Here is a 12523-nt window from a genome sequence, read left to right as displayed (position 1 = left end):
AAGCTGTATAGCACTGCAGCGGAGAAGGCAATGGCAAGTCACTCTGGTGCTCTTGCTTGGAAAATCCCATGGACGGAGGAGCCTGGTAGGCTGCAGTCCATGGGGTCGCTACGAGTCAGACATGACTGAGCGACTTCACTTTCACTTTTCACTTTCACACATTGGAGAAAGAAATGGCAACCCACTCCAGTGTTCTTGCCTGGAGAATCCCAGGGACAGGGGAGTCTGGTGGGCTTTCGTCTATGGGGTCACACAGAGTCGGACACGACTGAAGTGACTTAGCAGCAGCAGCAGCAGCACTGCAGGCCATTAATACACCGAAGTTTCTCATTTCTTTCCTGTTTCAAGGTATTTTGCTTCTTCAAGGTATTTTGCTTCTGTGAACACTGTTGTATATATTTCTTGGTGCACATACACAAGAACTTCTCTATGACTGTTAATTAGAAATAGAGCTTGTGCATCTGCAGATTTAAAGGATAAAAATTGTTTCCCAAAGGACTTATACCACTTTAGGGTCTTAGCAGTTGTATATAAGATTTTTAAAAATTCCATATTCTCATTAACACTTGCCGTTATCTCATTTCTTTATTTAGACCAATACAGTGTGACATGGTGTCTCAACTGTGATTTTAATTTGCATTTGGTAGATCACAAATAAGGCTGAACTTCCTTTCACTGGCCATTTGCGTTTCCACTTTTGTTCATATCCTTTGTTTTCTATGGGATCCGTTGTATTTTTTTTTTTATTGAGTGTAGAAGTCTAGAAATATTTTGGATACTCCAGGAGATCTGTGTACATATTGCAAGTCTCTGACTTTTTAAAGCATGTTTCTGTAGGTATTTACTTTCAGCTGTGCTGGTCTTTGCTGCTGTGTGGGCTCTCCTTTGGCTGCAGCTAGCTGGGGCTGCTCTCGGAAGCTTCTCATGTGGTGGCTTCTCCTGTTGCAGAGCACGGGCTCTAGGGCACCTGGGCTTCAGTAGTTGGTATATATGGGCTTAGTTGCCCTGAAGCATGTGGAATCTTCCCAGACCAGGGATCGAACCCACGTCCCCTGAATTGGCAGGTGAATTCTTAACCTCTGGACCACCAGGGAAGTCCACAAGTCTCTTTTAATTTGTAACTGTAGTTTCACTTTAAAAATGTTATCCTGTGATGTGTAGGGAGTTTTACATTTTAATGCAGGCAAATCTCTCAGTCTTTTAAAAATGACTAAAGTTTTTGGACTTCTTTTTTTTTTTAATCTTCTTTTTTAAAATTATTTTTTGGCCATACCATGCAGCATTTGGGATCTTAGTTCCCAGACCAGGGATTGAACCTGCATCCCCTGCATTGGAGGTGTGGAGTCTTAACCACTAGACTGCCATGGAAGTTCCTTTTTGAACTTCTTTAAGAATGACTGAACTCCTAGAAGAGCATGAAGGTATTCCATTGACTATTTTTGCAGTTTAAACATCTTTAACTTTCAATACAAGTATCTCATCCTCCTGAAACTAATCTTCATGCATGCAGAAAGACAGTAATGTCATTTTCCCTATGACTATCTGCTTACCCCAGCATCATTTATTGAAAGGCGTGTCCTCTTCGTACTGCTCTGCTGGCTGCCCACGTCACATACCAAATTCCCACATATTAATTTCAGACTCTCTAATTTGTTCTTTTGCTTCATTTCTCTGATGTGCTCAGTCGGCTCAGTCATGTCTGACTCTTTTGTCTGATTCTTTGGACCATAGCCCACCAGGCTCCTCTGTCCATGGGATTTCCCAAACAAGAATACTGGAGTGGTTTACCATTTCCTTCTCCAGGAGATCTTCCCGACCCAAGGATTGAACCTGTGTTCGTCTCATGCCTTGTAGGCAGATTCTTTACCTACTGAGCCATCAGGGAAGCCAGTTCTCTTGTTTTGCTCAGATATGGCACAATCTTAATTACTATATCTTAAAAAACACATTGTGATGCCTTGTAGAGCAGGCAGGAGCAGTTTAGTGCGACAGTAAGAGAGTCATACCTTGGCTGGCAGCAGCTTTTAGCTAGAATTAGGGACCAGAGTTGAGAACTGGGCTTGGACAAAATGAGCACAGCTTGGACAGAAAGCCTCAAGGTCTTCCATGGCATGACAGGTCCCAGGCGATTGTGAGATGGACAGCAAGCATCAGAATATGAAATAGGCCCACGAACACTTTTGCAAATGGCTAATATCTTGTAAGCAGAGGCATCATGTACAGTTGACCACGAAGGAGCTGAAAAAGGTTGGCACCAATATAACAGTCCATCTCGGCAGCAGAGAAGAGTCAACGGGGCATATGACATGGCTGCTGCTGCTGCTGCTGCTAAGTCACTTCAGTCGTGTCCGACTCTGTGTGACCCCATAGACGGAAGCCCACCAGGCTCCCCCGTCCCTGGGATTCTCCAGGCAAGAACACATGGCAGTAGGTACTTTTTGAAAAAGTCAGAAGAAGAGAGGGCTTCCCTGGTAGCTCAGCTGGTAAAGAACCTGCCTGCCAGTGCAGGCCATGCAGAGACATAAGTTCAATCCCTGGATCAGGAAGATCCCCTGAAGAAGGAAATGGCAACCCACTCCAGTAAAGATGGAAAGTTTTCTAGAAAGTTGTTAAAACCATATTATGGGGTTTGAGACCCATCCCTGTTACATCCTAGCTGTGCAGCATCAAGCAAATTACTAAACCTCACTGAGCCTCAGTTTCCTCCTCTGCACTGTGGGGCAAACAACAAAGTTACATCAGAGTTATTGGGAGGGTTAAGGAAGATAACACATTAAAATGTAGAAAATATTAGTGATTGCTATTATCATTATTACTTGTTGATCCCCAGATTCCCCAGGGACTTTAAGTATGTTAATTTCATTTAATTCTCAGACCAGCCCTCCCTCAGTGGTCAAGATATTGTTCTCATTTTACAGATGAGGAAACTTCAGAGTTCTTCAGCAGCTAGTCCTAGGTCATACCATTAAGAACTGGAGAAGCGAGTCCATAGATCACATCCCCATGCTTTTCATGCTGCATCAGGTTGCCCTGGGAAAGCATGAGGACCAGGGGTTCTACAGTTAAACCAATGCAAGTTCTCCATTATGGTGGGCATGAAGAAAAAAACAGTGAAAGTGTTAGTTGCTCAGTCATGTCAGACTCTTTGTAACCTGTAGACTGTAGCCCACCAGGCTCCTCTGTCCATGAGATTTCCCTTCTCCAGTGGGCCTTCCCCACCCGGGGATCAAGCCTGGGTCTCCCACATTGCAGGGAGATTCTTTACCGTCTGAGTCAGTTCAGTTCAGTTCAGTTCATTTCAGTTGCTCAGTTGTGTCTGACTCCTTGCAACCCCATGAATCACAGCACGCCAGGCCTCCCTGTCCATCACCAACTCCCGGAGTTCACGCAAACTCATGTCCATCAAGTCGGTGATGCCATCCAGCCATCTCATTCTCTGTCGTCCCCTTCTCCTCGCACCCTCAATCCCTCCCAGCATCAGAGTCTTTTCCAGTAAGTCAACTCGTCACATGAGGTGGCCAAAGTATTGGAGTTTCAGCTTTAGCATCAGTCCTTCCAATGGACACCCAGGATTGATCTCCTTTAGAATGGACTTGTTGGATCTCCCTGCAGTCCAAGGGACTCTCAAGAGTCAAGGGTGGACATAATACAACTCAGTTTTTCTATTGCTACTTCCAGAATCATTACGGGACCCTCCAAGATGCAATCCCAGTGGCCTCCACTAACAAGTCTCGAGGGAGAAGGCACTACATTCCTGAGGACTCCTTAGGAAACTGAGTTTGCAGAAGGCTTCTCCCCTTTGCCTCTTTTCTTGTGCTTCTTCTCATCCCCAAGTCAAGGCAAGCCTGGGAAGTCGGCTGCACTCTGCTCAAAACTCTGCTTCTGGGAGAGCAAAGCTCTCAGTCTGGGCTCTGGTTTCATCCCAGCTCTACCATTAGTTCCATGGGTGACTTTGGAAACCTCTTTGGACTTCACTGCCTTTGAGTGATAAATGGTATTAATAACATCCCCCAGTCACCCCATGGAAGCAACATGAGAGGTGGAGCAAGGAGTCAGATGGAAGATCATTTTGAGGAAATCAGAAGTATCACAAAGTTGTGAAGCATCATTACTGGGCTCAGCAGAGACTTGGGTTGCTTATTGGTCTGTGGCTCCCCAAACCCCAACCCTTCCTGGGAGGGTTAATTTCTGAGGGCCCCAGGGGTGACACTGCAGTGGGTAGCGCCTCACAACACAGGTGATCTCATCTCTCCTTCACCCGTTTTCTTATATATGGCCCCTTCCTTGCTCTCCGGGGCCAGGGCCTGCACAGTGCTGCACCCTCTACACAAGGAACCTCCCTGGCTTCTGTACCTGTAACAAGGTAAGTATTCTCCAGGGTTCCTCTCTGCTCCCTAGTAATGGAGAAGGCACTTGAGTTGTTATCAAGCAAGTCAGATCTCTTTCACAGAGGATTCAAGAGAGAAAGAGCCTTAACTTAGCGTAACACATAAGTTGAGGGGAAGAGCTGACACTTCCCATTCCAGGCCACTTTGCCAATGCTTGTCATTCTTGGATGAAGCCAGCTTTCTGTTTTCATTGGAATGAGCAGGAGGGCATTCATCAAATCCAGTTTTCCTGCTGGACCCATTCCTCAGGCAACCGTGGACAAGACCCCTCCACCAGAGGGCCTGATTGAGCCTTCCTTATCAAATGCATAAAGGGTTTAGTTGGAACATCGTAGAAGGGAGCCGTAAACACTCAGTATGGACAGCCTGGGGCTCACGCTGGACACCCGAGAGGCATAATCTAGGAGAACCTCTTCAGTTAAGGTCATCATGGGGATCTTGTTTAAGATGGACTTCTTAGATGAACAGCCCAGTGATCATCCTGGAATCTTGGTAGCAGTAAGTAAGCTTCACCACTAAGAGTGAGGATTCCATGGCCTCTCCGTGAGGTATACTCTACTCCTCCTCCAGGGGATCTTCCTGACCCAGGGATCGAACCTGCATATCTTACATCTCCTGCACTGTCAGGCAGGTTCTTTACCACTAGCGCCACCTGGGAAGCACGCTTTTTGCCTAGCCTTATTTATTCACAGGGTCTGATCCTCCTGATTTGGGGGCTATTTCAAGAAAAGACATGTGTCAGTGACCAGTGCTGTTTTAACTACTGCTTAACTGACTTCCCTGTTGGCTCAGATGGTAAAGCGTCTGCCTACAATGTGGGAGACCCAGGTTCGATCCCTGGGTTGGGAAGATCCTCTGGAGAAGGAAATGGAAACCCACTCCAGTACTCTTGCCTCGGAAATCCCATGGATGGAGGAGAGTGGTAGGCTAGTCCATGGGGTCACAAAGAGTCGGACACGACTGAGCGACTTCACTTTCACTTTATCGGTGATTCCCACAGCAGTATTGCTCTGCCTTTCTAAAATCCATGTCTCCTTCAAATCATATCAACCTTTCATTTTCTTGCATAAATTGCAGTTCATTCAAAAATCTTTTCCCAACTCCCTGGTTTTGGTTGCCGAATTCATTTATTTACTTGTTTCAGAAATATTAAGCACCTACTGTATGCAAAGTGTGATGATAGGCACTGAGAATACAAAGCTGAGTCAGGCCTAAATCTGCCCTGAAGCCATTTATAGTGAATAGAAGAATAGTGAAACGCTCCGTAGAGAAATGACCATGCAGGAGGTTAACAGAGTTAACCTTCAACACCACAGTGCAAAAGCATCAATTTTTCGGCACTCAGCTTTCTTTATAGTCCAACTCTCACAACTATACATGACTACTGGCAAAACCATAGCTTTGACTAGACAGACCTTTGTTGGAAAAGTAATGTCTCTGCTTTTTAATATGCTGTCTAGCTTTTCATAGCTTTTCTTCCAAGGAGCAAGCGTCTTTTAATTTCATGACTGCAGTCCCCATCTGCAGTGATTTTGGAGCCCAGGAAAATAAAGTCTGTCACTGTTTCCATTGTTTCCCCATCTATTTGCCATGAAGTGATGGGACTGGATTCCGTGAACTTAGTTTTCTGAATGTTGAGTTTTAAGCCAAATTTTCACTCTCCTCTTTCACTTTCTTCAAGAGATTCTTTAGTTCTTCTTCACTTTCTGCCATAAGGGTGGTGTCATTTGCACATCTGAGGTTATTGATATTTCTCCCGGCAATCTTGATTCCAGCTTGTGCTTCATCCAGCCAGGCATTTTGCATGATGTACTCTGCATATAAATAAGCAATATACAGCCTTGATGTACTCCTTTCCCGATTTGGAACCAGTCTGTTGTTCCATGTCCAGTTCTAACTGTTGCTTCATGACCTGCCTGCAGATTTCTCAGGAGGCAGGTCAGGTAGTCTGGTATTCCCACCTCTTAAAGAATTTTCCACAGTTTGTTGTGATCCACACAGTAAAGGCTTTGGCATAGTCAATAAAGCAGACGGTTTTTTGGCACTCTCTTGCTTTCTCCATGATCCAATGGATGTTGGCAATTTGATCTCTTGTTCCTCTGCCTTTTCTAAATCCAATTTTAACATCTGGTAATTCACAGTTCATGTTCTTTTGAAGCCTGGCTTGCAGAATTTTGAGCATTACTTTGCTAGCGTGTGAGATGAATGCAATTGTGTGGTAGTTTGAACATTCTGTGGCATTGTCTTTCTTTGGGATTGGAATGAAAACTGACCTTTTCCAGTCCTGTGGCCACTGCTGAGTTTTCCAAATTTGTTGGCATATTGAGTGCAGCACTTTCACAGCATCACCTTTTAAGATCTGAAATAGCTCAACTGGAATTCCATCACCTCCACTAACTTTGTTCACAATGATGCTTCCTAAAGCCCACTTGACGTCACATTCCAGGATGTCTGGCTCTAGGTGAGTGATCACACCATCATGATTATCTGGGTCATGAAGATCTTTTTTGTATAATTCTTCTGTGTATTCTTGCCACCTGTTCTTAACATCTGCTTCTGTTACATTATAGCTATGTATTTTCCTTTGACAAAGAGAAGCTGGTCCTTTTAACTAAAAATTTTCTCTTTGTAAGATTACCTTGGTACAGTTTAAAAAGTTGTAAACAGTTGGCTCTCAGTATCCATGGATGCAGAATCCATGGATACAGAGGGCTGACTGTGCTAAGCCATTTTATATCAGGGACTTGGTGGAAATACGATGGGAGGAACTACTGAGCTACTACTGCTGGCCTTTAAAGATCTTTAGAATTTAGAGAAAATAGAACATTGAAAGATATATTATTATGAAAGTAATCTGATTCATTTTGTAAGATTTCACCCTACAATTAAACTTTTGAGTTTTATAGCTGACTATTGTTGACATATGGGCTTCTCTGGTGGCTCAGATGGTAAAGAATCTGCCTGCAATGCAGGAGACCCAGGTTCAATCCCTGGGGTCAGGAAGATCCCCTGGAGAAGGGAATGGCAACCCATCCCAGTATTCTTGCCAGGAGAATTCAATGGACAGAGGAGACTGGCAGGCTGCAGTCCATGGGGTCACAAAGAGTCAGACACGACTGAACGACTAACACTGACTGACTTTTGTTGGCGTGAAAGCAATCTATTGACTTGTGTGTGATTATTTTTTATTTAACTTGCTAATATCTTAATAAATCTACAAGTTTCCAATTTTTTACTTTTTTTGGGGCTCCAAAATCACTGCAGATGCTGATTGCAGCCATGAAATTAAAAGACGCTTACTCCTTGGAAGGAAAGTTATGACCAACCTTGATAGTATATTAAAAAGCAGAGACATTACTTTGCCAACAAAGGTCCGTCTAGTCAAGGCTATGGTTTTTCCCGTGGTCATGTATGGATGTGAGAGTTGGACTGTGAAGAAAGCTGATCGCCGAAGAATTGATGCTTTTGAACTGTGGTGTTGGAGAAGACTCTTGAGAGTCCCTTGTACCGCAAGGAGATCCAACCAGTCAATTCTAAGGGAGATCAATCCTGGGTGTTCATTGGAAGGACTGATGCTGAAGCTGAAACTCCAATACTTTGGCCACCTCATGCGACGAGTTGACTCACTGGAAAAGACTCTGATGCTGGGAAAGGTTGGGGGCGGGAGGAGAATGCGACGACCGAGAATGAGATGGCTGGATGGCATCACCGACTCTGTGGACATGAGTTTGAGTGAACCTGGGAGTTGGTGATGGACAGGGAGGCCTGGCGTGCTGTGATTCATGGGGTCGCGGAGAGTTGGACACGACTGAGCGACTGAACTGAACTGAACTGAAATTGAGCAATGCTATTGTTCTCAACTTACTCTTTTCTTTCTTGTTTTTATTACTTAAGCATTTTATTTTCCTCTGCCCAAAACTTTTAGAATGAGAAATATTTGAAGCAGCAAAGGCCATAGCTTTCCTTGCTCCTGATTTTGAATACAAATATCACTACTACTCTGCCATTATGAGTGATTCAGATTTGCAATGGATATGCTCTATAACTTAAAGTGATATATTTCCATTTCAAGTAACTACAAGTGTGTTTTTCTCTTTTTTCCTTTTCTCTCTGTATCCAGTATATGTGCAGATGTTTAAGAACTGCCTCTATAAAATTTTCCTCTTTTTAAGCTAACTAATATGCTACAATATTTTAATAGATTTACCAACATTAAACCATCCTTTGCTATAAAATCTACTAGATAATGGTGGATTCATGTATTGTACTTAAGATTTCTACATACATAGTATCAAATGAGGGTAGTGTAGAATAATTCCTTTTTTGCTGCCATTGTTACATTTTAATATCAGGATTTGCTAACTTTAAAAATATATATTGGAAGGCTTTCATATTTTGTAAGTTAAGAACAGCTTACATTATATTATAATTATTAAAGAAACAAGTAGTCAAAGAAGCATATGAGCCTGGAGCCTACAAATGGCAGTACATTATCAATCACTTTTTCCATTTTTCAGTTGGTTTATTTGGTTTAGGGACTACTCTTGAATTGATTGTTCAAATCTAGGAACAAATAGTGTTCCATTTCTATTTTATTTATTTTTGGCTCTTTTAATTCCTAATTTTGTGTACCTTTATATTTTTCTTGCTTAGATGTTAGCCAGATATTTATTTCTTTGTAATATATTTATAAGGGTGATTATAAATTATAAAGTCCTTATAAATATGGTCAATTCTGGCTTTCCTGGTGACTCAGTGGTAAAGATTCTGCCTGCCAGTGCAGGAGATGGGGGTTCAGTCCCTGGGTTGGGAAGATCCTCTAGAGAACGAAATGTCAACCTACTCTAGTATTCTTGCCTGGGAAATCCCATGGACAGAGGAGGCTGGCGGGCCACAGTCCATGGGGTTGCAAAAGAGTCAGATGTGACTTAGCAACTAAACAACAACAACATGATCAGTTCTATTCCTTTATATTTTACTGTCTGTTCAATTTTACTTCAGCATTATGTTTTCCCAAATCTTCTCATATGGGTTGGTGGTGGTGGGAGGGCCTCCTTCCTTGGTTCTAGGGATCAAAGGAAGAAAAGGATTTTTATCTTTCATGAGGAAGGGGGGAAGTCCAATGTAGTTGTGGCAGCAGGTAACTCACCTGGACTATGGGTAAGGACACTGAGATGAAGACAGAGAAGGTTAATGAGTGAGGTGTGGCCTGAAAGAGAAAATACCCACTAGGACACTTGGGAATTTACCCTGAGGCTTGACATCAGAAAGCGAGTCAATATATTTCTATTGATCAACTAACCTGGAAAGACTGATCGCTTCCCCTATGGGATATCTTCTTATAGGGACCCATGGAGCCAGAATCCGGGGTGAACGGAACAGCTGTTACTGAGTTCATCCTGCTGGGTTTGGTGGAGACGCCAGGGCTACGACCGGTTGTCTTTGTACTCTTCCTCTTTGCCTACCTGGTCACTGTCGGGGGCAACCTCAGCATCCTGGCAGCCATCTTGGTGGAGCCCAAACTCCACACCCCCATGTACTTCTTCCTGGGGAACCTATCGGTGCTGGACATTGGGTGCATCACCGTCACCGTTCCCTCGATGCTGGGTCGTCTCTTGTCCCACAAGCGCACAGTTCCCTATGCAGCCTGCCTCACACAGCTTTTCTTCTTCCATCAGCTGGCTGGTGTGGACTGCTTCCTGTTGACAGCCATGGCCTATGACCGATTCCTGGCCATCTGCCGACCCCTCACTTACAGCACCCGCATGAGCCAGACAGTCCAGAGGATACTGGTGGCTGTGTCTTGGGCATGTGCCTTCTCAAATGCACTGACCCACACTGTAGCCATATCCACACTCAACTTCTGTGGTCCCTATGTGATCAACCACTTCTACTGTGACCTCCCACAGCTCTTCCAGCTCTCCTGCTCCAGCACCCAGCTCAATGAGCTGCTGCTCTTTGGTCTGGGTGTCCTCATGGCAGGTGCACCTGTGATTCTCATCATCACCTCCTACATCCATGTGGCAGCTGCGGTCCTGCGGATCCGCTCAGCGGAAGGCAGGAAGAAAGCCTTCTCCACGTGTGGCTCCCACCTCACCGTGGTGGGCATCTTCTATGGCACAGGCGTCTTCAGCTACATGCGGCTGGGCTCAGTGGAGGCTTCGGACAAAGACAAGGGGATTGGCATCCTCAACACCATCATCAGTCCCATGCTGAACCCACTCATCTACAGCCTCCGGAACCCTGATGTGCAGGGTGCCCTAAGGAGGGTGCTCATGGGGAAGCGAGCCTTTGCATGAGAGATGTCTCAAGAGGGTGAAACCATAGCAAGTGTCCCTGTCCTTTCTAGATCTTGGGCAAGTTGACTTCTGTTAGAAAGTGAGGCTTCTTGTTCCTCAAGGAGGTTCGAGCTGATAATAGATGTGTAGGTTCTGTAGACCAGAACCCTTGACTGGTTGCCATTTGGTCCGAGCTACCCTTCATACTCCAGATGGAGATGGAACCCAGGTAGTTCTATATTCTGGAAAGCTCATGACCCTATAGGAAGAACCTTTAGTTTTTTCAGGCTGGGGTTCCCGAAAATATATCAGCAGAGATTCTATCTAGACTGGAATATGGAAAGTCACAGCCTGGTGCCAAGTATTAACACATCCTCCTGACAGGCTTTCTCTGAAAGCAGCATTCCCAACCTGCTTTCACACAAGGATCCAGATCTAGTATAGTATAATTTGAGACCTGATTTCCAGTACCCTGCCTATACTTCAAGATTCTAGGGTTTTTAACAGTGGAGAATTTATATTTCCTTTGGCATTTCTTTCTATTTTTCTAAAATAGAAATATCCATTGATTTAAAATTTTTCTTAGAAATCATGTTTATAGAAACAAAAACAAAATTTTACAAGTGTAAAATCAAAACCTTCATCCTCTCTGTCCTCACTCTTCATAATGCAATTTTCCAGAAGAAACTACCGTTAAGAATTTGGTACTTACCTTTTTAGGTTTTTTTTATACATTCATAAATATATTTATGTATTTTTATGTCACCATAAACATATTTATGTATATTCATATCAATAGAAGCATATATGCCATGTTTTATGTTTACACATTACACGGTAGACTTTTCTACACGCTAAATATCTGAAAACTTACTTAATCCATTTTAATGACTGCCTAGTGTTAATTTATGAGCTAATCATAATTTGCTTAACCATATTCCTTTTGATGGAGTTTAGATTGTTTCTAGATTTACTGCAATTACAACCAGTGATGTAAAAACTATTCTTTAGAGATGAGTTTCTATTATCCTGCAAACATTTCCATCAGTTCAGTTCAGTTCAGTCGCTCAGTCGTGTCCGACTCTTTGCGACCCCATGAACCACAGTACACCAGGCCTCCTTGTCCATCACCAACTCCCGGAGTTCACTCAAACATTTCCATAAGTTCTAATTAATAAAATTCCTGAGTTGAGTAAAATAAAAATTTAGATTTTTGATATGTATTTCACTCTTATTCTAGAAAATACTTGCACTATTCTGTTATTCCAATAGTGAGTGAAATCACTTGGTCCTCATAACTTTGTCAACTGCTATAAATAAATGCTTCTAATTTTTCACAGTATAAAGGTTGCAAATTACCAGTGAGTGTTTCAATATTCATCTCTTCGATGTTCACATTAAATTGAATATGTTTTCAAATGTTTAATATCCATGATGTGGACTGAATTATGTCTCACCAAAATTCATCTGTTGAAGCCCTAAAACTCCCAATGTGACTGTATCTGGTGATAAGGTCTTTAGAAAGTAATTAAGGTTAAATGAGATTAATTAGGGCTTCCCAGGTAGCGCTAGTGGTAAAGAATCTGCCTGCCAATGTAGGAAGTGCAGATTTGACCCCTGGGTTGGGAAGATCCCCTGAAGAAAGGAATGGCGACCCACTCTTGTATTCTTGCTGGAGAAGTCCATGGACAGTTGAGCTTGCCCTCAAATCCCACCCATTTTGGTATAAGTGACAGGCATTCCTTCCTTTTCACGGTGGAATGATACTCCTCTGTGTACATTTTCTTTATCCAGCTACCTGCTGAGGAACATTTAGACTGTTTCCATATCTTGACTATGAGTGAACATGAGAGCATA

At 43.3% G+C, this 12523-nt stretch overlaps 1 protein-coding gene across 2 annotated transcripts; it reads left to right on the top strand.

Annotated features, from left to right (window-relative positions):
• The first annotated feature begins 5660 nt into the window (after window positions 1–5660).
• LOC129536935 (olfactory receptor 3A1-like) lies at window positions 5661–10687 on the top strand. 2 transcript variants are annotated; one of them, XM_088828451.1, is made up of 2 exons: window positions 5661–5684; window positions 9746–10687. In XM_088828451.1, the coding sequence occupies exons 1-2, from the start codon at window positions 5661–5663 to the stop codon at window positions 10685–10687; spliced, it is 966 nt and encodes a 321-aa protein (XP_088684577.1). The 2 variants fall into 2 exon arrangements, with proteins under 2 accessions (XP_088684577.1, XP_055252123.2); XM_055396148.2 differs by lacking the exon at window positions 5661–5684 and having other exon boundaries at window positions 9740–10687.
• Window positions 10688–12523: the final 1836 nt, after the last annotated feature.

Source organism: Moschus berezovskii, chromosome 20 (assembly GCF_049115385.1).
Source record: "Moschus berezovskii isolate FMDL1 chromosome 20, NW_MosBer_1.0, whole genome shotgun sequence".
In the NCBI taxonomy this organism is placed as follows: domain Eukaryota; kingdom Metazoa; phylum Chordata; class Mammalia; order Artiodactyla; family Moschidae; genus Moschus; species Moschus berezovskii.
This window is presented reverse-complemented; position numbering and strand designations above follow the sequence as displayed.